Source organism: Pyrus communis, chromosome 1, assembly GCF_041283825.1.
Source record: "Pyrus communis isolate YQ-2024b chromosome 1, ASM4128382v1, whole genome shotgun sequence".
Classification (NCBI taxonomy): domain Eukaryota; kingdom Viridiplantae; phylum Streptophyta; class Magnoliopsida; order Rosales; family Rosaceae; genus Pyrus; species Pyrus communis.
The window spans coordinates 3,434,887-3,461,786 of NC_142565.1; the positions used below are offsets into that span (position 1 = coordinate 3,434,887).

Sequence of the window (26,900 nt, forward strand, 5' to 3'; positions counted from 1 at the left end):
GAGTTATTTTCCCGCGCTTTGCAAATAAAACCGACGAACGAACGCATGAAGGGCGGAGATCAAATCTAATCAGACGACGACATAAACCAAGATGATCATGATGATGCCCCTGTGCCACGTCTGACTTACCCGGGCCCCACCACCGTCCCTCCAAGTCTTGGCTTTAAGAATCCATCTGTCCTCCATTGCAGAATTGAATCCGCTCCAAACTTTAGTGTCTGAAATTTAGAGTTTAATTCATTTGGACTGTACAAATTTAATTCAACGATCCTCATTAATTTATTTTTTTGACTTACCACATAAAACTAACGATTCTGATTTCTTTTATACACTAATTAGCATCCCAAATAATTTGATTTTTAGGTTTCGAACACTAAAGTCCGGACCGGATCTAATTCCCTCCATTACCCGCAAACAATGCCCCTCTCCTCCTTCTCTCCCAACATTTTACTTTTCTTCCCTTTCGAAAAATAAAAAAAACAAATTAATTAATATTATTAATATAATTTAATTATTCTTATATATATCCCTCAGGCCCTCACAGCGACAAAACCAGCCACTTGTGACTTCTTCTCATTTCACACACTCACTCCACCCACTTGCAGTAAAATTCAAAAAATGCCCCAGCACCGCTGTACCGGCTGGCTTCCTCAGCCACCGGCTCCGGTGCTCCTTCTCCTCACGGTACTCACCCTCTTCCTCTCCGCCTACCCAGCCATTGCATGGCGGCCCTGGCCCCACCTCAAACACAACACCTCCGACCTCCGCTTCGGAGACAACAAAAAATTCGAAGGCTCCTCCGATTTCGTCAAGTTGCGCTACCACATGGGCCCTGTACTAACCGCCAACATAACCGTCCACACAATATGGTACGGCACGTGGCAGCCGCGCCAGAAGAAGATCATCCGCGAGTTCATCAACTCCATCTCCGCCGCCGGCTCCAAGCGCCCCTCCGTCGCCGGTTGGTGGAGGACCGTACAGCTTTACACCGACCAGACCGGCGCGAACATCTCGCGCACAGTCCAGCGCGGCGCCGAGAAAAACGACCGGCTTTACTCCCATGGTAAAACCCTGACGCGCCTCTCGATACAGTCCGTGATCAAAAGCGCCGTAACGGCCAAAACGAGGCCGTTACCGGTCAATCCACAGAGTGGGCTCTACCTCCTGCTCACATCTGATGACGTGTACGTCCAGGATTTCTGCAAACAGGTCTGTGGGTTCCACTACTTTACTTTCCCCTCCCTCGTCGGATACACGCTGCCGTACGCGTGGATTGGAAACTCGGCCAAATTGTGTCCAGGTACGTGCGCGTACCCGTTCGCCGTACCCGATTATATCCCAGGGTTAAAGCCGTTAAAGTCACCTAACGGTGACGTGGGAGTTGAAGGGATGATAAGCGTTATCGCGCACGAGATTGCTGAGCTGGCGAGTAACCCGTTTGTGAACGCCTGGTACGCGGGTCAGGACCCGAGTTTTCCGGTCGAGATTGCTGATCTCTGCGAGGGAATCTACGGTACGGGAGGGGGCGGGTCGTACACGGGCCAGCTGATGGACGATCACAATGGTGCCACGTATAATATGAATGGGATCCGACGGAAGTTCTTGGTTCAGTGGGTTTGGAGTCACATTTTAAATTACTGTACCGGACCTAATGCACTCGATCAGTAAAATTTTCGGGTCAGTAAAACTTTCGGGTTTTTACTGTTATATTCCCTTTTTTACCTTTTGTTGTTTGCATGGGTTGTTTTTATTGGGTGTTTTGGCGGGTTTGGGTCTTTGGGTCTGGGCTGTTGGTGCATGATTAGTTAAGGTAGTTAAGTTTGTTAATTATTGTAATAATGATATATTATATATTTTTGGTACACTGGTTTTGTATACAAATAGCTGTACTTCCCGTCTTATTCGTGTGTATGAGAAATTACATAATATTGCAAAAGTCAAAAAGACCGATTAGATAAAGTTCGTTTAGAACTGCTTTTAAAATATCCGAAATCGCTTTTAGAAAAAATGTGTTCAGATTTTAAAAGCATTTCGAGTGCTTTTCAGAATTGGTTTTAAAAATATTTTCATTAAAACATTTTCAATTATTATAAAAATAGACTTCACAATTTGGGACAATATTTGAGTTCAAAACTCTACGACACTCTAACGTATAAAATATCTCGAAGCGGACTATAAAATCCTTCAAATACAAACCCAAAACCCGACACACGTACTCTTCTCTTTGAATGTCTTCCGAAGAAGATAACATGTGTTGTAATATTACTTCTCATTGGATAAAGGTATAAGGTATTGGTTGGTTCGAGCTAGAGGTTTCATTGGCCAAGTATTATCTAGTATCACAATGACCAACTAGTTTAGCGGCATTCGAATATTTAATCGGAGAAAATCTTATATTTGTGTCACACGTCACACGAATACGAAAGCGTAAATTCGATACTAAATTGTAAGTCATTGATGATTATGGGTGCATTGTGAAAGACCAAAATGTATTGTATGGTGAGGAATAAAGGAGTAGTAGTACGGCATTTGTGTACTCGCTCGACGTATTTAGTGCTCATTACTCGCGATTATTAGGTTTGGTAGACTTTGGTCCGACCTCTGCCTGCTGCTCTAGCAACAAGGGGAGTATTAATTTCTTGCATTAACAAAATTTAATCGTATTAATTATTTCCACTCGTTTTCGTAATCCGGTCTTCTTAAATTGATTTTACGTCTGAAAATTTGATTGGGAGACTGAGAACCAAGTGTATTTTTGTTTACCATTCTAAGGTAGTGTGGATGATAGATTTGTGGTTAGAGGAATGTTGAAATACCTCTAGTGAGTCTTTCTGGCCCCCGAAATAGTTGGTTAACCGTGGATTGCCACCACTTTGTCTCCTTTTTAAAAAAAAGAAAAAGTGGTGGTAATGCTTACCATTTGATTAGTTTAAGTTTTAAAATTTGTGTAATAAATAGATTAAATCTTATTATCCAATGGTATTTAATGGGGGCAATGAACATTACCATTGCTTTAGAGCGGTGGACAAAAATATTTTCGATTGAAAACCATCTAGTTAATATGTTTTTTTTTTTTATGGTAAAAAATTTTATTTAGAGAGAAACTTCGAGTACAACCGCTCTAGTACAATCGAAGAGAAAAACATTTCTAGCAAATAGCAATAGTGGGTAAAGATCTATCCCAAATAAAAGTATCACGAATGAAGTGTCCAATGCTAGCAATGACCAGTAAGAAAATTCGTCTTCGGAGATAAATGAGCCCAAAATATAGAAGAATAAGATTGTAAAAGTAATCTGATGTCCTTAGTAATAACCTTTACTGCCAATACGTCATGCACTTATCCAAAATAAAATCAATAATAATCTTGAAGTCACGTTCAACACAAACATGATCTTTTATTTTTGCAAATTTTAGAACATCACGTAAAGCAAGCACTTCAACAGTAGTAAATATTTTTTTGTACTCGATTGAGTGTGTATTGCTTTGGTTGTGGTCCACTTTTTAATTTCGAATTATTGTTTCGATCTGCATTTTCTTTATTTCAACTTTCATCATTACAACTAGGTTAAGTGCACATTTTTCATCTACACATCGAACTTTTTCCCTCCGTTACCCTAGCTTTGGTGATGTCACCTTAGGAAAGACAAGATAATAGACCCTACATCTTGATTTATTTATATTTAGTTACTCAAATAAACCGGTTTGATTTATTTATATTTACAGTTACTGAAATAAACCAATAAAAGGAAACATATGAAATTCCGCACTGTGAAAAAATTAATGTTCTTAAAGATGTTAGGCGCTAATCGGGCAACGGTGTTGGGACTTAGCGCTTAAACGGCTAGGCAGGGTCCCATTTAGATGCTAGGTGGATTAGGCGGATTTAAGTAAATTTATTATTGTATAAGCAAGTGCCTATTTATAGTTAAAAACACATAATTGTACACATAAATTGCAAAATAAAATAACATATAGATTATAAAGCATTACGATATATTGAAAATATGAGAAATAAACATATAATGAGTGTTCATCCAAGTGTTCAAACCTCTAACATTTTTATTGAAAAAATGAAATGCAAAATGAAAATTATAGATTTTTTTGTCTAAGTAAAAGCAACGACTTATGTGGCAAGGCTGACGCCTAAGCGGGTCTATGTGCACTTTCCTAATTTTCAAACACCTAGGAACTAATCGGGATGGTGACTAACCATCTAGCGCCTAAGCTAGGCCTAGGCGGCACTAGGTGGGGAATAGTGGAAAGAATTCTATAGGTAACTTCAAATATCCAATTGTTAAATCAATTAACGTATAACCTTAAAAGAATCTCTACCTAATCTCATGCTAACAAACAAATAATCAAAACACTGGCACGACGCACCTATTAGATATTAAATTTAAAGGATTCCCTACAAAACATATAATAAAATCTCCAACTCGAATGTATCACTTGATTTGGTATAGATCGATTTCATTGCCATCCACCACAAGGCTCGGGTTCATAATTTTGGGAACGAAATGAAAATTCGGTTGCACTCATAATGTTTTTGCGATCATATTTAAAGCATGCATGTCATTCTCACACAACTATTCAATTTCAACAAACTTTTGCCTTATTATATCATTGTCTCGAAAGATTTTTTAATATGTTCAGAACAGGAGACGGAATATTACATATCATTATACAATTAAAAAAATACTTACAAAGATTTTCTTTTTATTTTAATTATATGATAATATTTAATGTTCGACCCTGTATTTCAGAAATTTCGCGTATGCCCCTTCGGGTCCTACCTTTTACCACTCTTTTTTATTTTACTCCCCTCAGTTTTATTAGGTTAACTTTATTGGGATTTGAGCCCCCGGGGTTATGATGTACGACTGCTTTTTTGTTTTTTGGCTTTTTGAAACATTTAATATTGCATGCTTTTTGAAAGTCTTTACTTTATAAAAAGAGGGGCACATCTTGTTGCGTACTCGAACGAACCAATCCATGATCCATCGGCCAAAGCTGCTGCTGCCGAAAAGCACGATATCAGTGGCCACATACTGTCTTGTGTTTCCACAATCTTAACTTGTCCACCAAGATCTCCAATTTGACAGGGGAGTGAACTCCAATCGATTTGTGTTTATTGTTTAAACTTCTAAGAATTGGAGACCAGCTGTTGTGCAGTTAACGTTTAGAAAAAGTTACATGTAACGAGATCGATAAGGTAATGTTATATTTCAAACTTATCATGTATCATTATATATATTGTGATAATATAATTTTTTTTTTTATATTGTGTAACGTGATTAGTTTAGGATATAACTATCTTGATTCTTGGTGTTGGATGTATTTTGAGATGTATTCATATTATAAGAAGGCTACTACGTTTAATTTCTGAGGTGTGAGTTGTTGATTTTTAATTATAGATGCATGTGCGCCCCCCATAATAGTAAGACTCACATGCATCAATAGTAAAAAATCAGTCATTCGCTCATGTGCAACCAATCTAACATTCTAACGATGATAAACCATATAAGTAATGTAATAGTAAAACGTTACCATGAAGCATGCAATGTATTCAGATGTTCTAGGTTTGAATTTTATGAAAATAAAATTACCCGAATTTAAAACAAAATGCGAAGCTTGTGAATAATTACAGGTATTCAAGATTTTACTGTAGGCAAAAAAAAACACATAATAGTATACTATACGTATATATACAATGACTTTCATGTGCAAGCATTTGGTTGTAGAGTTCAAATGGTTTGGCCAATTAGTGGAAAAGACCATTTCCAAGTTTTAGCAGTCAAAATCATGCATTTAGATGTAAGGGGGAGAACCAGCTGGCTCTCACTCTTATTTACATCCACTTGCAAATTAAAAAATTTGACCTGAAAATAAAAGAATATTATATGATGATTTTTAATTTAATTAGTTTAATCAAGATTTGAAACATGATTGATTTTAAAGAAGCAGCGGCGCCTGAAACATGATCTTTGACGTTGGTTGAAGTGTTTTTGGGTATAAAATATGTCCCCCTTTTGTATTTTGTATGCTTTTGTTTTGTTTCGTTATCCTTCATCAGTATTCTCATCTTATGGTTTCATATACATGGTTAGTTAGACGTGTCATTGTATTTTTCTGCTTACATCCGGTTAGAATCTCTATTCCAATTGGTAGTAGTAGTTTAGAATATCGATTCATGAACAAGTCGGGGCAGATGAGTCGGATTTTGCAAATTGGGTTCTCTTTAGTTGTTACGAGGGAATGCATCTAGAGGAGGAGAGGATTGAGTTGTCCAAATTGATTAGAATTTAATTAAGAATAATTGGAAGAGGGGGACCTCAAAGCTCAATGTCGTCTAATTCTCACACAGATTGGATTAAGCGTGAGGACTAAGTGGTAGGATTTTTTCCGTCTGCAAAACCAGGGCTAAATACATAGAATAGTTGCAGGAGAATAAGGTTTATTGTAGTATAAACGGCTCAAGAAGGCTAGACGATGACACCCCCAAAAAAAAATTCACTCAGACCCTAAATATTCGATTAATTAAGGCTAGAAGTGATTTTGGAACTAACTTGTAGGCTCCTTGGGGCAATCACGCCTGGAAACAAGGAAAATTTTGCTATCCTGGGTTCATTATCCACTCTCTTTATCTCTCTTATCACGTCATCATCATTAAGTTATTTGACGTGAGAGCTCGAGAGACCACATGTGAACCCTGATAGCAAGGTTTTTAACCTTAACATGAAAAGTTAAAGTGGATTACACACAAGAGTCAAATAATGAAGAAAAAAGGTACTTAACAGTTATCAACGATCGGAGGTCCTTCTCAAGTGATTATACCAAGCAATCATATAAGCAAACGTGAAATAAATTCAGACAGTTCAAAAGACGTATTTCATTCTCAATGGCTTTTGCGCAAGGCTGCGATGTACAGAGTACGTCGCTTTCCAAATCGTTTACATAAACATACGCTGTCCAGTTCGCTATGTTATCGCTATCGAACCAAAAGACGGGGATGCAATAAGAGAATAAAGAAGTTTTTTTCTCCACTTAAGTACAATTGACTGGTGGGAAAAGTGCTTTCCAGGTATTACAAACAACTTAATGAATGTCTAAGATGAGGGTAAAAGATAAGTGGAATGGCTACAACACTGCAATATGGAAGCAGGGGAGGAAGCGTAGAAACTAAAAATTAAAAGCACGACACAAACAAGTAATCCTTTCATGAGGATGACAAGATGAAAGGCTGAAATTTTCCCAAGATAGTCGACCTTTTACTAATTCTAAAAATGACTGAAGGGTGCACAAGTATGGTATAAGCGATGTAAGAAAAAGGCACGGCAAGATGATAGGAAGGCCAAGAGCACAGGGCCAAACTGGTGTGTAAGATGTGATTGTGTGCAGATTATCTCATGAGGGTTTTGTGTGCAGATTATCTCATGAGGGTTCTCCTCGATGAGGGCAAGAGACAGGTGAATGGCTGGAACACTGCAATACGGAAGAAGAGGAGGGAGTATTGGAAGAAAAAGTTTGAAGCATAACACAAACAAGTCATTTAGCCATCATAAACGTACTATAGTACCATTAACAACTAAGGATAGCAGGACGCAAGACTAAAACTTGCATGAGATCATCTGCTCCTATCTAATTCTAACAATGACCGATGAGTGCACTACTATGGTATTGGATATATAAGTAAAAGGCACCGTGAGGATGATAGGAAGGCCAGAGCACAGTGTCAAACTGGGTTGTGACATAAGATTGTGGGCAGCTTCTCTCTTGAGCTGACAGTCCAGTTACAGAAGTGGCCGTTTGCTCATGAGGGTTCTCCTCAGTAGGGTCTAGAACCCATGTGATCCAATGATCTGCCTGATACCGATCTTATGCCACACGACTTTTAAAAAAAGCATGGTCTTAAGTATAGCTTGTAGAAAATGAATTAAGGGATGGTGCACAGAAGTGATTCAAGGAACAAATTTGCAATTTTTTTTCAGCTGATTCATCGTCCTATAAACCATGACAGCACTACAAGTGCAGCCTTAAAAGCTACTGCAATGTTTCCTCATTTACCTGAAAGTTTCTATGTATACAAAGTAAATATCATTTCTGACCTTTAAGTTCCTCATTCTGCAGATACTTCACCACTCCATATACAACACTTCCAGCAACGAACAAGCCGACTGTTGGTGTAAAAGATGGATATAAATACTTCACAAACAACTTGTCCCACTCTTCTGGCAGGAACCCTGAAATGAAAGTTAACAAATTATTACAATGTGAAGAAAACATAAATCATACCTTATCGAATCAATCACAGAAATAACTTCCAAGATTTTATTATCTAGTCTTTCGCTAAAGTTCAAGTAATCAATCATAATGGACAATGTACTGCTTTTCCAGATACGTGAAGAACGGATGCGATAATACTCCTTTAATCAGGGGGTTCAGTTGGTTACATTATGCTCCAAAAGGAATGTGTTTATGAGGTTGTTGAATTCTCAAATTGGGAAGTTTGGAAGCCAGAAGTTTTGTCATTTGTCATACTATGCCCGTTCTGGTCCATATCTTATGTGACTGATAGTTTATAGTTGGCGCTGAGCTTCGACAAAGAGGATCAAAATGGCCTTCTGTGCAAACTCTTTCCAATACATGATATTCTCAATAACTTGTTGGGTTCTCCAATTAAGTCATAGGGTGATCAGTCAGAGTGAAATATTATTCAACTCCGATTTTAAACTTCAGCCGCTCGTTTGGACAAACTTTCTTAAACCTAAACAATTTATGCAGCATCCACTGCTGATACGTCTTACCACTTAACAGTGGACATGAACAAGGGGTGGCTATACAGATTATACTAAGGGAACAGCCGAAAATGACTCAAGATACTAAATTGGATTCTAAACAATGAATATTGGGTTCTAACTTGCCAGCATGTTGGAGGACTCAAAAGCCGCAAGGCCGAATTCAGAGTCACATTTAATAAGATCCTCAAAGCCAAAGCTTATAAATCTAGCAAGTCAATCCTAGTTAACGGAAATCACAATTCGAAATCTATCAAACCAAACAATTCCACAATTTAAACGATTCAAACTTACTGACTCCTACAGTTTCAATCAAATGCTAACAAAAAAATCCAATCTTTGCAAAATACCTACAAAATTTTCACATGATTCACATCAATTCAATCACAATGAACGGAAAGGTTACCCGAAGCGGCGAGAAGAAGGCCTTGGGCTAGGATGACGCCGCCGAGCCCCAACCAAGCGAGAACAAAAGCGCTCTCATTTGTTCCCATCTCTTTGGCCTTAGCCTGATCTTCTTCAGAATAAAGCAGGGGCTTTTCCACCGGCGACCTCCGAATCACCGCCGCCCTCCCTTTCTTCTTATCAGCGGCGGAATTCGGCTTGGCCGAAGAAGGAGGAGGCGGGCCGAAGCCTATCCCGGCTGAGGTGGGTTTCTTGGGTGGGACCTGGGTGGCCTCGGCGGCGGGTTTTGACGGCTCCGATGGGGTCTGGGACTTCACTGTGAAGTGGGTTCTGGTTGAAAAGTGAAGCAGCGGAGGAGTGTGAGGAAGGTGATGATGATAGGGCTTGGTGGTGAGAGATGATGAGGGACACTGAATTAGCGCCATTTTCAGTTTAGTTCGTTAGAAGAAAATTTGCTTATTTTTGCTCCTTTTGTGTGTTTTGGCTATCAAAGCAAACGACGCGTCGTTCACTCTTGACGAACAAACAATTAGGTTTTAGTGCACGAAGGGACAGCGATGGTCTCAGCCCCATTGTAATATTTTTACACATTACGATTTTCAAGGTTTTTCCGTAGATTTAGGGTTCTAATTCAACGTTTTTACTTTTTATTTTAATTTTTTTATCGGGTTTAATTTGAGATTGATGATTTTTATGAAGTTTAAGCAATTCGTTGCTTGTGAGCTTTAAGAAGGATCATAATCTGGAGATCAGTGAAGGGAGAGAGAGGAAGGGAGTCAAAAAGGCTTAAGATTTAGGTTTAAGAAAAAGGACGACATTATACCAGACCCAAACGATGATAATTGGTTGCTCACCACACAGTAGAATAACTTTTATAAAATCAGAAGTTAGATTGAAACTTTTGAACCTCTCTTTGACTAAAATTCTGGTTCTATTTCTACCTCACGTTATGTAACATAATATTATATTATTAATTCGAGACGCTGACCTCCCAAAGTGAGCAAAATGTGTAAAAATTGAGTTCTGTTAGCATTGGGTTCTTCTCCTCCACAATAACAAATTTTCAAATTTCAGGTGTTTGATTCAATTTTCTGCTCCACAAAAACAGTTTGAATTCTTTCTCTGCATTCCAAAGATGCCAAATCCTCGAAGTCTCCTGCTTTATCCTCAACGAATGCCTTTTCCCCTCTCTGCTTTCCTTAAACGGACATGAAACTCTCACACTGCACACTCTACTCCGCATGGCCTCGCTCGTCACTTTCCTGCACTTCCCTTCGCTTTCCTCCTCCCCAAACACCTTCTGCATCTCGCCAAAACGGTGCCGTCTCAATTTCAAAGCTCAAATTTCAGTCAACGGTACTCAGAAGCCCGCCGGCGTGGCCCTCGTTTGGCTAAAGCACGACCTCCGGATCGACGACCACCCCGCCCTCATCGCCGCCTCCAACCACTCCGCCGTGGTTCCAATCTATGTCTTCGATCATCGCATCATCTCCCGTAAGTCACACACTGACACTCTGACACACACACACACACACACACACACATGTATAGTGATGTACGATTATATCTATAGGTGGATTCATTGGAGGGAAAATGGGCAGGTTTTCCCGAGAAAATGCAAGAAACGGTTTTGATTGCTTTGCAAGATTTGAGAAGCTCGTTGAAGGATAAAGGTGCGAACTTGATGATTCGGTTGGGGAATGCCGAAAATGTGATTCAAGAGCTTGTAAAAGAGGTTGTTATATCAATAGCTTTGCTTGTTGTGTATGAGGAGAAACAACTTCCTGCCACGGGGATGCCATTGTGGCGGAATTCCAAGATAATCACGCAGAAATGCATCAAAATGCGGGATTGGATTGGAATTCCACCACATCAGTATCCGAGCTGTGGGTAGGTTTCTCTATTGTATGAGAGACTAGTTGAACCACTCATCATTGGAGAGGATTGCAACAGGTTCAGTTTGTTAGTACGGTATATGCCGAGGAGGAGGTGGAGTATGGCTTGAGGAAGATGACTGATAGTGTCAGGGACACCTTGGCGGCAATGCGGTCTTCCCCCAACTTTGTGCTGTGGCGGACTCCATTTTATGATGTGAAGGTAGTTGTCGTTGTCTTGATTGGTTTTTTTTATTTGTTTTTGAGGTGCTGGTTGGTGATACACTTGGTTACTATTGAGTGATTGGTTGGATGAGTGTGATTTTGTAGAGCTTGAAGGGTATTCCAGATTCATACGATGAATTTACCAAACTTAGATTGCCAGTAAATTTGCCACTATCGGCCGCAACATTAACTGATGGAAACATGGAAGTGGATTGGGGTAAGGGTTCCCATATTGTTAATTCTTCTGCTTATACTTCTACTTGATTAGTTTCGCTACTAAATTTGTCAAAGATATATCTTGCAAGTAGTAGTGGCCATAATCGCTTTAGTATGATTCAGGTCCTATCCCCACATTTAATGATTTGAAACAATTTATCAAAGAAAATCCATGCAAAATGGAAGAGAGTTGGAATTCAATGAAGGAGATGTGCGCTGAAACGATTTTGATGAAGGAATTTTTGAAGCCTGGGCAAAGAAATCTAAACAACTCGAGTTCTAGACATGTCCAGTTCCCATCAAAGAAGCGCGAGAATTCTATGTTTGTCACTACAAGGGGAAATTCTCTGGGAGGAGGGACGAGTAACGCATTGAAAGCTTTGGGTGCATACTTGAGATATTTGGAGGGAACAGAACGTGATCACTACTGGTGGAAGTATGTGGTCATATTTTACCGTACAAAAACTTAATGATCAGATATTCCTTTCCACTTCATTCCTGCATTAACTAAGGTTCTTTTGGGATAATCTTGTTGCAGAATACATGAACAGATGCCCTGTGCTGAAAGTCGGGATGGAGCTTCATTTACTACGCTCTTTGGTCCGGCCCTTTTTCTTGGCATCCTATCCAGAAGAAGAGTATATTTTGAAACTCTCAAGTATAAGAAAGAACAAGATTCTGGATTTCTGTCTCCTTTTGGATATTCATCTGCTACAATTGCCGCAACTGTTGATTCGGTGTGCTCAATGGAGGTGCTGTACCAGTTATGCGAAAATTGTATTTATTTTTTGATTGAAGTGGCTTTTCGGAGACTTACCTAAGTTGCTTTCTTTGCAAAAAAACATTATTTATCGCATAACATATTTGTAAGCAACTGAGTTATGTTTTGTGACAGTGGTATTTGCTTGTTGCTCTAAAAAGTCAGTTAAGTGATGACAGAAGATTTGATATTCGTATCTGGAGATGGAAAGGCTATCTAATTCAGGTATTTTGTTCGAAACTGATCTTTTCTATTTCAAAGATATTCTGTACCTTGTAATCTGGATAAATACTTGGCTAGCTTTATGTTGTAGATTGGGGTACCTACTCTTTCACTACGATACTACTATCCTTTTGTCAGTATACAGTTGTGGGTGAAGAAGGTCCTGCTACTCTTCTGGTTCATGGTTTTGGAGCCTTCTTGGAGCATTACCGTGACAACATATGCGCCATTGCTGAAGGTGGAAACCGAGTATGGGCCATCACACTCTTAGGATTTGGCAAATCGGAAAAGCCAAATATTGAATACACTGAACTCATGTGGGCTGAAATGCTTAGAGATTTCATTATTGAAGTTGTGGGTGAATCAGCACATCTAGTTGGGAACTCAATTGGTGGTACGTTTTAAACTAGAAAGGAGATGATCAACTTACCTAAACGATGTCTTACAACTTACCTAAAAAGTTCTGGTGACGTATATGCTTTAATTTTTAGCTTTTTTTCTCCAGTGTGCATATCTGTTGTGTTATCTTATTGGTATTTGTTACGATTTTCTGTCTCCAGGTTATATTATTGCAATTGTTGCTCGTCTTTGGCCTGCTTTGGTCAAATCTGTGGTTCTTATCAACAGTGGTGGGAATGTTATTCCAGGATATTCCTCTGTGTTGTTTGCCAAAGTAAGGTTGATTAAAACTGTGCAAGATCCCTTTCTTTCGTACGATTTTGACAGTCTCATAATATAGTTTTCTGTTTCAGGAGAGAAGAACTTCGGGTGCTTCATGGCTAGGTGCTAAATTCCTTTTGTTCTACTTAAGGTTGACACTCAAGGACATAGTGAAGAATTGCTACCCATCTGTAAGTATCTGTACTGTCTTTTTTTTTTTAATATGGTTCACTTTCTTAGTTTTCGTTTGTGTGTTTTACTACCCTTTCTCTGCAGAAAACAGAGCGAGTCGACAATTGGCTTATTGATGAAATGCTAAGAGCAGTATCCTCTTCCATGTGAAGTATATTTATTTTTCTCTAGGAACTAGCAATCACAGTTGATTTTTCTTATACAAATTAAAAAACATGTAACTAGTCAAAAGTCTCCTTAACATAACTTGAAAGTCATATGATCCCGGGGTAGCAGTGGTCCTTGAAAGCGTTTTTAGCTTCAATCTCTCAATCCCTCTTAATTATCTCTTGGATGAATTCAAGGACAAAGTTATGATTATACAGGTAAATTATTAAGTCTTAACAAGCATAGAGAAATCTCTCTCGTCTCTTTTGATTTTGTTTAAAACCCCTTAATCCTACTGTTTTGTCTGTCTGTCTCGGTTAGGGGATGAGAGATCCAATATCGGACTCTAAGTCAACAGTGGCTATGCTTAAAGAGCATTGTGCTGGGTTCATCGTCAAGGAGTTGGATGCCGGTGTGTAAAATATTTCCATTGTTTTATGCTCTGTTTATTCTCAAAAGTTTCATACAAGTTTATTCCTTTCATTGTTCTTGAAATTAGGTCATTGCCCGCACGACGAACGGCCCGATGAAGTGAATTCAATTATTCGTGAATGGATAGTGAACCGGAGCAGTAAACTTCCGGCTGTTAGCTTCAAGTAGATTACGTAAATGATCTGTACCGTTTGTTCTTTTTCATCCATGTCAAAATTCAAATGCAAGTTTCTTGAAATCAAATGGCTTTATTGATTATTCTATATGCTACAAAATCCATGTTGATGTGTAAGAAAACATGGTACTCCAACATTGCCCGAGCAACGCCAGTGCAAAATCCCTACGGCTGTTAGGGCGGCTACGCTTGACATTGTTTCCTACAAGATGAGCACTTCAGCTCCCTCAATTTCATTCCTTGTGTTGCTGCTTCAGAACTCAATGTTCACGACAGCGGCTGTTCACTATACCTCCTCTCCCAACTTCATTTTGTCGCAAAGACAGGTAATATCAGGAACTATTCTTCCATTACAATCCCTCAAAATCCCAGCACCCACAAGACTGTTCAACAACAGCGGATCCTGTCGTTAACGACATTGGATCCTCATGACACAGCTTCTGCCATATCGTTGCGGCAAAACATCTGGTGTACAAGTAGCTATAATAACCTGCAATAATGTACACTTATAAGCTGTGAAAACAAACTTGTACACCATACGAAGGGTACTATTACTAATAATGTTCAAATTCTTGATTTGAGGTACTTCTGAAGCTCAACGATGTTCAAATGGGGTTACATTAAAAGCATCATGTCAAATATATTCAAGTTCAATCATGTCATCGTATAAAACGGATGATAGGAAAATAACATACTCAAAAAGGTTTGAAGGTCTTTCCGCTAAATAAAAAATACCCTCGTTCCTCAGAAGTGTTGGTAATCCTGCCGAAAATTAGAAAAAAAGTTGCATTTTGAATTTATGATAAGGAAGAGAAAGTGATATAGCTTGTATGTCAGAAGGTATTCTTAGAGTACCGTTCTTGAAAGCAAAGAATGGAGAGCGTGTTGAACCTTATGAAACTTTAGCCTCATGGTTGATGGATTGCGCGAAGGAGAAAAACTACAGACAAAAACAACCTGTGCACCAAACTAGAGTTAAATCGCAGTTGATGAATATTCATGAAATAATCGATCCCACAAAGTTTAGCCGGAGCTCCCGCGGTTATGACCTCTGTCTTTGTGGGTGACGATGTTTTCAAATGCGTAGGTACTCCAAACAATTCACAGGAGAAGGTTGAAGGAATCATGCTTATAAGTTGGTGGGAATATTAGACCTCAAAGCTTCTAATGTGTTGTACCAAGTTAACTAACAAAACTTGGATGGTGAGGGTGAAATGTACAATTTAGTTGGATGTTAAATGGCCTTCCAATTACCACTTTTGCAACATCAAAGGCCCAAATTAGGTGATCAAAATTCAAATTCCTTGAGCAAACCTCGCCTTATTTTGCAGTAAGTTATAAGTTTTGTTTTTTTTTTGGACATGATAATATTCAAAATGATAATGGCCATTTTCTAATGTGTTCGGGTTGCGGGCTGGGCTGCAATAATGTTTTATTAAGTGGGCCAGGCCGGCTTGACCCATTTCATCTCTAGGTTTGATGTCGTTGTAAGAATCCTAAGATTATGAGATGGAAAATTGATATAGCTTATTAGCATCATCAAAACTTATGTTATTACCATCATTACTTGCATTTTTACCATTTAGGTAGATTGGTACATTGTAAATTGTACATTGGTAGGTGAGTTCTGTTTTTTATGCTTTTTCAACTGAAGATGTTGTTAGGTGTCTCATCATGCTTCCGATGGATAAATGGGAAAAAATAAATGTAAAAATGAGGTGGATGAGTTTGCGGAGGAGGAGGAAGATGAGTCGACGACAACGTCAATACAGGTTTTCAGGCCCGAGCTTGGTCCAGACTCAGAGGAAGTACAAGTGCGAGACTTGTGACAAAGTGTTTTGATCTTATCAAGCGTTTGGCTGACGTAGAGCGAGTCATAAGAAGAAAAAAAAAAAAAAAAAAAACCAAAACTTGCGTTATTACTTGCATTTTTACCATCTAGGTAGATTGGTACATCGTACATTGTACATTGGTAGGTGAGTTCTATTTCTAATACTTTTTCAACTGAAGATGTTTTCAGGTGTCTTATCATGCTCTCGATGGATAAATGGAAAAAGATAAAAGTAAAAATGGGGTGGATTAATGCTTGAAGGAGGAGGAGAATGAGTTCGACGACAGCGTCGATTAGGGTTTTCCGGCCTGAGCTTGGTCTAGACTTAGGGCAAGTACAAGTGCAAGACTTGTGACAAAGTGTTTTTGATCTTATCACGCGCTTGGCAGACACAAAGCGAGTCACAAGAAAATCATCAAAACTTACGTTATTACATCATTACTTGCATTTTTACCATCTAGGTAGATATATTGTACATTGTACATTGGTAGGTGAGTTCTATTTATGATGCTTTTTCAACTGAAGATGTTGTTAGGTGTCTTATCATGCTCTCGGTGAATAAATAGAAAAAGATAAAAGTATAACATGGGGTGGTTAAGTCCTTGGAGGAGGAGGAGGAGGATGAGTCCGACAACGGCGTTAGTTAGGGTTTTCGGGGCTGAGCTATGTTCTGGACTTAGGGGAAGTGCAAGTGCTAGACTTGTGACAAAGTGTTTCAATCTTATCAAGCGCTCAACAAACACAAAGCGAGTCATAAGAAAATCATCAAAAACCCAAGTGTTTGATGACTATGAAGAGGAAGAAGATAAAATATTTTGAGGATGATGATGAACAAGATGGTAACTTGGTAGGGCCACAAGCTGGGTTAATGTTTTATTAAATGGGTTAGGTCAACCTGACCCACTTGATACCTAGGTTTGACGTAGTTTTCGTTTTAAGAATCTCAAGACTATGAGATGGAAAAATCGCTATAGTTGCTTGTCGGGATTCCACCATTCAATGTTGAAATTCCAAAATTTACCTCAACGAGTTAAGTTGGTTGGTCAGAAAGATCGGAAAGGTGAAGTTGCAATGAAGATCATTTTGTGAAAGCATGATAAAGTTCATGAGACTCAATATCAAATGGTTGGAATGACAATTATATGCAATGGCCCAATGGCGGAGGGTGGAAACGACATCAACTTTTTGGTCAAACGACGCTGCCTTTATATTTCGATCAAATGATGCTGTTACTTTTTTTAATTTTTTATATTTTATATTTTATAATTTTTATATCAAAAGCAACATGGTGGTTTTTTTTGGTTCAAAAACGATGACACATTTCAGTCTGGACGGATCCTTGTCTACACACATGCATACACACACACAGATATAGGACATTTCATCAAATTAACCAATAACTTATTGTACCATAAAACGGTTGGTAGATTCTTCAAACTCACAACATGAATACATTCTCTTCTTTAAAACCACAAAAAAAATTAAAATAATAGATATTAGGCTCAATAACATCATAAATATATTATACAAAATTTAACCATAAATACATACATACACCAAATATAACGTTTTTAATGTGCAGGGCCACGGGCTGGGATAATGTTTTGTTAAACGGGTTGGGTCGGCCCGATCCGCTTGATACCACGTGCGAATATGACGTTTCGTCCATACGTGCGAATATACATCCTTACTTATGCTAGTCCTCACCGCAGGCGAACCCGCCCGAGATACATGTTTAGCGGGAAGCACGTTTCAAACCCCCGCAACCGATTCGTGTCGATCTCTAACGCCCTCTCTCTCCTTCCCGCGAGATAATCTCCCCACAGCAACCTCTCCCTCTCTCTCTCTGTCTCTCACAATCCCATGACGAATCCGGACCCGAATCCAAACCCGAACCGTCGTATCTATGTCGAGCCCTCCTCCACCTTCCTCAAACCCGCCGCCGATTTCCAACTCCGACGAAAAAGCAGACCTCGGAACGACGTCGTCTGTCTCCTCTCCCTCCAGAGCCAAGCTCCTTAAGATCCCTCCCATCCCGATTCGTCGAAGCCCTAGTCAGACGATCCACGAAGACAAAGAATTCGAAGAGGAATTCGAAGAGGGATACGAAGACGACGAGGAAGATGAGGACGATGATCGTGCGGAGGGCAGAGCAGACGCCGCGCCGATCGTATTGGCTTCGTCGCTCGGCCTCAATCACATTCGGACTCGATCGGCTCCCTCGCCTCTTCGATTCTCTTCCTCCGTCTGCGCGCCGTTGAATTTCGGCGATGAATCGAGTAGGGTGAAGCACACCGTCAAACCAAAACCTAAACACGTGCCCATACAACCAGGTACATATATATATATATGTATATATTTTTAATTTATATTAATTTTTTGGGAAATCTTGATTGAGTTTCATCAGATACATTTAAGTGTATTGTTTAAGGTTTTAATTTGCGATTTCTTTATAGCTAAATCTGTGCAGTGGAATCAATCAAAATCGCTCAGAAATGCATCACTGCTCAATCCAGTGTTGGAGGTAAGGAAATTTTAAGTGAATTATGTGTGTGTGTGTGTATATATATACATATATTATATAATTACGTATATACATGCACACTTAGTTCGTTGGAGAAATGTAGGTAGCTCACAAGCTTGACAATGCTGTTGTTTGTGTGTAATGTATATATTGTAGGGTAGTCATGCAGCCTTTTCAAAGGAAATGCAGTCACCGCGTTTTCAGGCAATACTGCGTGTCACGAGTGGAAGAAAGAAGAGAGTACCTGAAATTAAGAGTTTCTCTCATGAGCTCAACTCCAAAGGAGTTCGACCATTTCCTGTGTGGAAGTCTCGTGCATTTGGGCATATGGAGGTAATACTATTGCATTGCCCTGGCTTATATTTTTTGTTTGGCCAATCTCATAAATTATCCGGCTACTATAAATTCTTTTAGGAGATTATGGTGGCGGTCAAGGCAAGATTTGAGAAGTTAAAGGAAGAGGTTGACTTTGATTTAGGTGCATTTGCTGGTGATTTGGTCGGAATGCTTGAAAAGTCGACACAGTCTCATCCTGAATGGAAAGAGAACTTTGAGGATTTGTTGGTTATTGCTCGGAGGTGTGCAAAGATGTCTCCTGGTGAATTTTGGGTCAAGTGTGAAGGCATTGTTCAGAATTTGGATGACCGGCGTCAAGAGATACCAATGGGGGCCCTCAAACAAGCCCACACCCGTCTTCTTTTTATTCTCACTCGGTGCACACGGCTTGTGCAGTTCCAGAAAGAGAGTGGCTATGAGGAAGAGCACATTCTTAGTCTTCATCAGCTCAGTGATCTTGGAGTTTATCCAGAACAAGTTTTGGAGGCTACACAGCAGAGCTATAGTGGTTCACTGGGTGGGAAGGAAGTGAATGAGAAGCAAGTGAGGAAGTCTCGTGAGCAGGAAAAAATTTGTGGAGTTGAGGAGGTGGAGGTTGGTACTGCCAAAAGCGTTGAATCTACTGGCAGCTATAGGATGTCCTCTTGGAAAAAACTTCCCTCTGCTGCTGAGAAAAATCAGAAAGGCAATGATGTTGCTGACACACCATCAAAGGAAAAGTCAGATCGTTTGCATGCCAAAGATGACACAAAAACTTGTGGTGACTACAGTACTGAACATCTGGATACTTCATCATGCCATCTTGAACACTCAGAGGTGCCTGCAAGTGCACAAACTGTTTCTTGGGGAATATGGATGGACCAGCAGAATGTTGCATACGAAAATTTGATGATCTGTCGCATATGTGAGGTTGAAATTCCAACTGTACATGTAGAGGAACACTCTCAAATATGTACAATTGCTGATAGGTGTGATTTGAAGGGTTTAACTGTGAATGAAAGACTTGAAAGAGTTGCTGAAGCTCTTGAAAGGATAATGGAATCTTGGACACCAAAAGGAATTGAAACTCGAGGAAATTTTGATGTTGCAAGAGTGTATCCATCACAGATGCATGAGGATTCAGATGAGTTGTCACCAAAGAGAATTGACTTGTCTCGGTTCTCCGAAAGCATTCTTGATTGCATTCCTGATGTTGACAACTCTTTTGTTATGGAAGATCTGAATGTTTTGCCTGACATCTCATGTGATGCACATTCTGCTTTGATACGTGAACAAGGCACCAGAACCTCGTCAGCAGGTAGTTCGACACCAAGATCACCATTACAAACACCAAGAACCAGTCATCTTGAAATGCTGCTGAGTGGAGGGAGAGCAATACCGGAACTTGAGAGTTCTCAGCAGGTGTTGTACTTCTACTTTTCTTCTGACCGGAAATTGTGCTTTTACTTCTTTTTCTCTTAAATGTGAAGTTCGTATACTTTGTTTTAAGTTTCTATTGTTGCTCTGCAACTTAAAGTCTGTTGAATGCATTTCTGGGGGAACTGGGTATTTGTAGATGCCTGCTCCCTTGATGTTCGTATTTTAATTAGACCATGGATGGACAGATACACAAGCTACTGGACATCGCTCGTTCTGTCGCAAATGTTAGCAATTGTGACTACACTGCATTGGAGTATATGCTTGAACGACTGGAAGACCTAAAATATGCTATCCAGGACAGGAAGGTGGATGCACTCATTGTAGAGACTTTTGGAAGGCGTATTGAAAAATTATTGCAGTGAGTGGAAGCCTATTTTTATTACAGATATCTTGTGCTTTGTACACGTGAATTCCCTCATAAGATTTTCTTGATTTGAGCATCAACAAAATTGTATAATTTTTAGCTTCTCTGGAAGTCTTTTTTCTTAGTATTTCTTCAAATGGTTGGTTAATTATTTAAAGTCTAATCAAAGCATCTCTGATTAATTATAATTCTGAAATTTACAGGGAAAAATATGTACACCTTTGTGGGCAGATAGAAGATGAAAAATTGGATTCATCAAATGGTATGGCTGATGAAGAAAGTTCAGTGGAAGATGAAGCAGTTCGTAGTCTGCGTGTCAGCCCCATCAATCCATGTTCTAAGGATCGAACTTCTATTGAAGATTTTGAGATAATAAAACCAATAAGCAGGGGTGCATTTGGACGAGTTTTTCTTGCCAGAAAAAGAGCGACTGGTGACTTATTTGCTATAAAGGTCTGTTTGATTCTGTGTTTTAAGAGAATTAGTGCACATTGTTCCTTTTGGACCTTCATGTGGATAAAAATGGATCAAAATGATGGCCATGGAATCCATCTTTTGATTGCAAGTTAATGTTTCAAGACATTCTGATATGGTGGTACATTTCTGCAGGTATTAAAGAAGGCTGATATGATCCGTAAAAATGCCGTTGAGAGTATTTTGGCAGAGCGTAACATCCTTATATTGGTTCGCAATCCCTTTGTGGTGAGTGGGTCCCCATGTTTTTTTAACTTTGAGAATGCATTGCATGTCGAAAGACTTTCTAACATGTACTTCCGATGATGAACAGGTCCGATTTTTCTATTCTTTCACATGCAGGGAAAATCTTTATCTGGTCATGGAGTACTTAAATGGTGGAGATCTTTACTCTTTATTGAGAAATCTAGGCTGCTTGGACGAAGATATGGCCCGCGTATATATTGCAGAAGTTGTAAGGGATTTGCTAATTCTTCTTTTCTTTTCCAATCGCCGGATCCACTTTCTCATTTCTCTCTCTAAAAGTTTCTCATTGATGGTATGACAGCATAAGTAATCTTTTTTTTCTTTCTTTTTCTTCTTAAAGGTTCTTGCTTTGGAGTATTTGCATTCATTAAATGTTATCCATAGAGACTTGAAACCAGACAACCTGTTGATTGGTCAAGATGGTCATATCAAGGTCAATATTTTGCGGTCTCGGTTCTTTAATGTTTGTTTTTTTGTTTATACTGTTGGAGATAAGTTTGGGCATAGTATAAGCCTTCTGGCATTGTATCATGTACCTGCTGTTAATTTTTCTATGCATCATTTGTGTAGGTTCTGCCATATGGAATTTACTTGTCACTTTTCACAAATGTCTAATCCCTTATGTTACAGTTGACAGATTTTGGGCTCTCCAAGGTTGGTCTAATCAGCAGCACTGATGACTTATCAGGTCCATCAGTTAGTGGTACTGGTTTTGTTCCAGATGATGAACCAAAATCTGAGTCTTCATCAGAAAGGGCGCAGCGCCAAAAACATTCAATCGTTGGGACCCCTGATTATTTGGCACCTGAAATACTTCTTGGCATGGGGCATAGTGCAACTGCTGATTGGTGGTCTGTGGGGGTTATTCTTTTTGAGGTGCTTGTCGGTATTCCACCATTCAATGCAGAACATCCACAGGTATGCAGTCTAATTATGGCCGGCATAAAGTTATCTTGGTTTTGGACTATTGCATAGAATAGAAGACTGATTTTTTTCTTCCATCTTTACTGAATGCAGTCATTCTCTGTCATCATATCTCAATTGTCCCCAATATTTTATGTACTCCATCTGAAGCACTTGTCATTGTGAAAATGAGGTGTTCATGTCTAGAACAAGAATATATACATACAGACAGACATGCATACATGCGTATGTGATATGTATCTTCTCTCCTAGGGTTCTTAAACAAGGTTCTGTTTCTCAGTAGTTAAAACTTATATGGACAACTAAGATGTACAATGGTGGGGAATATTTCATCTCAATCATCCATATATAAAGTTTTTTCTATTAAGAGTTTGTTCCTGAAGTTTTTCGGGTGAATTTAATTATTGTTCAGAAAAGATTAAGTTCAACTCTGCATGACATTGTATTGAATTTGTCTCTATTCTGGTTGTACGTTTCTTTGAATATTCTCTGCAATAGGGTAATTATGTTTAGCATTGGTCCAACTGTTTCATGGAACCGAGATAAGGTGCAATTTTTCTTCTATGCGATTTAGTTTCCTTAACATCTGAATGGATTATTTGATCCTTTTCCGTGAATGGTATCATTTCAAATATCATATGATAGTCACGAGTGAGCAGTTTGATGTTGTAACTTATAGATCCTACTTATTGCAGCAAATTTTCAACAATATAATAAACAGAGATATCCCCTGGCCAAAGGTACCCGAGGAGATGAGCTCTGAAGCGTACGATTTGATAGACAAGTAAGAATGTTTGCATTTTCTGGATGTATTAGTTACAATGCTGTTTTGAATTCTTTCTTATGCCGGACTTGTTAATATGCCTTTATATTTAGTCTTTATCTTATATTTCTTCCGCACTCCTTGTCAGACTGCTGACCGACAACCCAGTTCAAAGACTTGGAGCAACAGGTACTAGGGAGGTAATTTGCTGACTACCTTTGACTACAGTTCATTTGCAAGTTACAATGCTGATAAAATTAAGTGTTGGGACCTCTGGCAGGTGAAGCAACATCCTTTTTTCAAGGATATTAGCTGGGATACTCTTGCGAGGCAGAAGGTCAATTCAAGTTAAACTTGTTTTAAGTTTTTCAATGATTTTTGCCATTTATATGTGATAGACAAGAGGGTACCATCATTGGCTGCAGGCTATGTTCATACCATCAACCGATGCACACGATACAAGTTATTTCATGAGCCGATACATATGGAATCCAGAAGATGATCATGTTAATGGTGCCAGTGACTTTGATGACATGACTGAAACATGCAGCAGCGGTTCATGTAGCAACATACAAGACGAAGATGTATGTATGCTCCTTTTTTCTTTATGCACATAGAGCTGTTAGGATCATCCATAACTCTTACTGCATCTAAGTTGATATAGAATTATATGGATGTACCAAAGATCTGAAGTCTACCCGAAAGCCGCTAACAATTTGACTTTGATTCATAAATGTTTAGTGGCACAATCACCCATCTCATCCAAATTTGACCCTGGTTCATTCCATTGGGATTATTATCTTAGCTACCTGACTAGTATACGTCTGTGATTCAGGGGGATGAATGTGGTAGTTTGGCGGACTTTAGTGCGCCAAACCTTGACGTGCAGTACTCTTTTAGTAATTTTTCATTCAAGGTAAGGCCTAAAAACCTACACAGCTCTTTTTGGATTCAGTGTGTTATTCTGTAGTCTGTTATCATTAGCATTATTAATGTGTTATTTGCGTTCTCAGAACTTATCGCAGCTTGCTTCAATCAATTATGATCTTCTTGTGAAGAACACCAAGGAGTCACCGGATGCCTCCAAGTCATCTGTACCGTGACAAGACCGTTTTTCTTTAACCCTTCAACAAATCACTATGCACTGCCCTACTGCTCCAAGCTTACTGTCCCTTCAAATGTGGGTTTTCGGATAGAAGTCTTCAACGTGAATAGTCCAGGAAGCGCGGCATCCACTCAGCGAATAGCGGTTGTTCTTCCTGAATGCAGAGGTAGGCTGCTATTGAATCAGGCTTAGTTATTCTCACTTAACTGTTTCGGTACTTTTTTTAGATGTTTCGGTGTTGATCGCGTGATGGCGTTTCTTGTACATATCTTTCTCAGTAGAAAATTTTGTACCCTTCTCTAATATTAGTGAGCTGTCAAAATCGGCGGGGTAAAAAAATCAGACTTAGATTCATGGTTCTCTTGGATAGTTGGTTGATTTAGATTAAAACATATCATGTGGTTCTTTTCACTTTGAATTACGGAAGAAGTTAACATCATGATGAATAGTAGAGCTATTTTATTGTAGTATTGTTATTTTTACGTTATTGTACGTGTTGACCAATCTGTGAGTTAAAACAAACACGACGCAGATGTAAAAAGGTAAATCCGAATACGATAGATATCATCAGCCTCTGCATCTGAGAAGTACAACGGCAGGGATGCATCTAACGGTGGTTTATTGGAATGTGTTTTAAATTAGGGTTTCACTTTATGAATCCCCATTTGGATTATTGTTAATAGCTCCCTCATTATTTTGGCTTTGGTGGGGATATGCAATAATTTGGTGTTTATAAAACCCAAAAGTAAAACACGTGTAATACGTTGATGTATTTTGTTTCAGGCTTGTCTGGAAGTGTTTTTGAAATAATTAAAAACGTTTTTGATGTGAGTGTTTTTTGAACCAATTTTGAGTAAAAATACAAGTGAATTCTGGTTGGTGCTTCTTGAAAGAAGCACTTCAAATGCTTTTGAAATCCAAAAATACTTACACCAAAAATGCTTTCAATTATTTTAAATGCATTTTCCAAACGATCCCTTAGTTTCGTTATTACTCTTATTCAATCATACTTTTATGAATAATACCTACCATTTGAGGGGTCGATCCTCTTCTTTTATGTAGTGCTATTGTTGTTTGTTTTATTCTTAAAAATAACGTTATGGAGTTCTAAATTAACATATAATTAGTCGACAGAAGAGTTAAAAACGAAGAATATTTTGTGTTCCATGCCTATCAGTTGGCTTTGAACAAAAAAAAAAAAAAAAAAAAAAAAAAAGCCTATCCATTGGCCCCAAAAAAAAAACTAAAATGTTGAGAGTGGAATATTACTCACCATATAATTTAAAGAAAATTAATGGAAATGATTTGAAAACTTTGAGTTTTAACAAAAAGGATAAAAATGTGTTATAAGTAAATAGTATCAAGATTGACTTTTTAGAGTAAAAATATAGTTTTTCGTTAAAATGAACAGTACTATAAGCTTTTCGTTAAAGTTCTCTATAATTTACCATAAAAAAACAAACCTTTACTTTTATGATAAAAAAATTAGAGCTTTATTTTGAAATTCCCCACCCATCGAGGGATTTCTCGGTGTAATTAGGGCATATCTTCTCACATTTATTTGTTACATGATGAGATAAATATTAATGTGAGAATATAGATTCGGTTGCAAATTATGGCTTGTTTGGAAATACTTTTTAAATTAAAACACTTTTACAAAAAATATTTTTAAGTTTGCTTCAAATACTCCAAGTGTTTTTTCATGATTAATTTAGATTTTTACCAAAGATTGATTTTGAAAACATTTACAACAAAAGTGTTTTCAACATTTAAAAAAAATACCTTCAAACGAGTCCTTAAAATTTTTCCACCCATTTGACACCTTAGAATTTCTAAGATTTTGACACCAAATGCTTGATTCTAGTGTTATGTAATTGTTATTTATGCAACTTGGTGCCAATATAAAATGGGTAGGGTACGATATATTCTTTGGATAACCATGATTCACTTCACTTTCTCTCCTTACATTTTTACATGAAAAGCAATACTAATTGTACTAAAAAGTGATAAATTATTTCTGTTTTGTTTTTCTTTCGGTCAACAATACGTCACAGCTCAACAAAATACAGATACAGATGCTTTGCAGTAAAAGGACACCCTACCAAACTACCCATATTTTGGATGGAATTGGGTAATGTGTTCAAAAGTCCTCCACACTTATGAATTAGTTTTTTTTTTTTTTTTTGGGTGAATGAAACTTTTGAATTAGTGTTAGAGAGAATAAAAAAAAAAAAAAAACTAATGAAAAGAGCTTGAAAACTTTGAGTTTTAATAAGAATGACAAAATAAAGGGTAAAATGAATAGTACCAGGATTGACTTTTTAGTGTAAAAATGTGGTTTTTCGTTAAAGTGAACAATACCGCGAACTTTTCGTTAAAACTCCCATAAAAAAATGATAGTCACAGAATATTCCTTAGAGATTGAAGGGGATCGGCGAGCCCGGAGCCGGATTCACTTAGAGATTGAAGGTGAATATTCTTTTAGAACATTCTATAAACTTTAACAGAATATTCCCTCTGACGAAGGAATATTTTGTTAAAGTTAACAGTTAACCGTTAGTTATTTTTTCGAAATTTTCTCGAAAATCCTTCTAAGCTAATTTTGACGTCCTAAGTCCATTTTTGGCATCTATTTAGTGAAATTCTAAAGTTTTAATGTAGTTGACCACTAGGGTGTCTTGGTTGACTTTTTCGTTGATTACAAAAATTTTCCAGGGACCCTCCTTAGTGTATTTCGATGCCTTGATTCCAAATTCGCACTCCGTTTTTTTCAAATTTAATTGTCTTAGTGGAGTTTTACTAATGGGTTC

General features: G+C 38.3%; 4 protein-coding genes across 7 annotated transcripts; 3 read left to right on the forward strand and 1 right to left on the reverse strand.

Moving 5' to 3' along the window:
• The first annotated feature begins 535 nt into the window (after positions 1 to 535).
• Positions 536 to 1,862, forward strand: LOC137721492 (protein EXORDIUM-like 3). The gene has a single exon (XM_068460588.2). The coding sequence runs from the start codon at positions 619 to 621 to the stop codon at positions 1,666 to 1,668; it is 1,050 nt and encodes a 349-aa protein (XP_068316689.1). The 5' UTR covers positions 536 to 618; the 3' UTR covers positions 1,669 to 1,862.
• A 6,096-nt stretch (positions 1,863 to 7,958) lies between these two features.
• Positions 7,959 to 9,665, reverse strand: LOC137721359 (protein LPA2). The gene is made up of 2 exons (XM_068460457.2): positions 9,203 to 9,665; positions 7,959 to 8,241 (listed from the first exon to the last, which is right to left on the reverse strand). Exons 1-2 carry the CDS (start codon positions 9,624 to 9,626, stop codon positions 8,096 to 8,098), a joined length of 570 nt encoding a protein of 189 aa, XP_068316558.2. The 5' UTR covers positions 9,627 to 9,665; the 3' UTR covers positions 7,959 to 8,095.
• A 485-nt stretch (positions 9,666 to 10,150) lies between these two features.
• LOC137720705 (DNA photolyase) lies at positions 10,151 to 14,192 on the forward strand. Of its 2 annotated transcripts, none has more exons than XM_068459808.2 (14): positions 10,151 to 10,695; positions 10,803 to 10,936; positions 11,155 to 11,298; positions 11,406 to 11,517; positions 11,640 to 11,952; positions 12,055 to 12,268; positions 12,412 to 12,501; positions 12,637 to 12,892; positions 13,059 to 13,171; positions 13,251 to 13,349; positions 13,435 to 13,482; positions 13,605 to 13,715; positions 13,819 to 13,909; positions 13,997 to 14,192. In XM_068459808.2, the coding sequence occupies exons 1-14, from the start codon at positions 10,443 to 10,445 to the stop codon at positions 14,095 to 14,097; spliced, it is 2,079 nt and encodes a 692-aa protein (XP_068315909.2). In that variant the 5' UTR covers positions 10,151 to 10,442; the 3' UTR covers positions 14,098 to 14,192. The 2 variants fall into 2 exon arrangements, with proteins under 2 accessions (XP_068315909.2, XP_088548925.1); XM_088692799.1 differs by having other exon boundaries at positions 10,195 to 10,695; positions 12,442 to 12,501.
• A 3,463-nt stretch (positions 14,193 to 17,655) lies between these two features.
• LOC137721525 (putative serine/threonine protein kinase IRE) lies at positions 17,656 to 24,529 on the forward strand. Of its 3 annotated transcripts, none has more exons than XM_068460619.2 (16): positions 17,656 to 18,268; positions 18,392 to 18,459; positions 18,616 to 18,792; positions 18,874 to 20,196; positions 20,400 to 20,572; positions 20,782 to 21,031; positions 21,188 to 21,280; positions 21,366 to 21,506; positions 21,639 to 21,731; positions 21,929 to 22,216; positions 22,918 to 23,006; positions 23,134 to 23,185; positions 23,266 to 23,322; positions 23,411 to 23,569; positions 23,821 to 23,901; positions 23,999 to 24,529. In XM_068460619.2, the coding sequence occupies exons 1-16, from the start codon at positions 17,842 to 17,844 to the stop codon at positions 24,086 to 24,088; spliced, it is 3,561 nt and encodes a 1,186-aa protein (XP_068316720.2). In that variant the 5' UTR covers positions 17,656 to 17,841; the 3' UTR covers positions 24,089 to 24,529. The 3 variants fall into 3 exon arrangements, 2 of the variants coding, with proteins under 2 accessions (XP_068316720.2, XP_088548928.1); XR_015961778.1 differs by having other exon boundaries at positions 17,700 to 18,268; positions 23,134 to 23,174; XM_088692802.1 differs by having other exon boundaries at positions 18,133 to 18,268; positions 18,621 to 18,792.
• Positions 24,530 to 26,900: the final 2,371 nt, after the last annotated feature.

What these genes read in the sequence shown, in the direction of transcription:
- LOC137721359 (XM_068460457.2), bottom strand. Translation starts at nt 9,626, where the DNA reads ATGGCGCTAATTCAGTGTCCCTCATCATCTCTCACCACCAAGCCCTAT. An exon ending in CCTTCTTCTCGCCGCTTCGG is followed by an intron (nt 8,242 to 9,202) that starts GTAACCTTTCCG and finishes CTTTCATTTCAG; the next exon opens with GGTTCCTGCCAGAAGAGTGG.
- LOC137720705 (XM_068459808.2), top strand. Translation starts at nt 10,443, where the DNA reads ATGGCCTCGCTCGTCACTTTCCTGCACTTCCCTTCGCTTTCCTCCTCC. An exon ending in ACAAAGTTATGATTATACAG is followed by an intron (nt 13,716 to 13,818) that starts GTAAATTATTAA and finishes TGTCTCGGTTAG; the next exon opens with GGGATGAGAGATCCAATATC. An exon ending in CGTCAAGGAGTTGGATGCCG is followed by an intron (nt 13,910 to 13,996) that starts GTGTGTAAAATA and finishes TCTTGAAATTAG; the next exon opens with GTCATTGCCCGCACGACGAA.
- LOC137721525 (XM_068460619.2), top strand. Translation starts at nt 17,842, where the DNA reads ATGTCGAGCCCTCCTCCACCTTCCTCAAACCCGCCGCCGATTTCCAAC. An exon ending in TGCTCAATCCAGTGTTGGAG is followed by an intron (nt 18,460 to 18,615) that starts GTAAGGAAATTT and finishes TATATATTGTAG; the next exon opens with GGTAGTCATGCAGCCTTTTC. An exon ending in GCGTATATATTGCAGAAGTT is followed by an intron (nt 21,507 to 21,638) that starts GTAAGGGATTTG and finishes TTCTTCTTAAAG; the next exon opens with GTTCTTGCTTTGGAGTATTT.
- LOC137721492 (XM_068460588.2), top strand. Translation starts at nt 619, where the DNA reads ATGCCCCAGCACCGCTGTACCGGCTGGCTTCCTCAGCCACCGGCTCCG.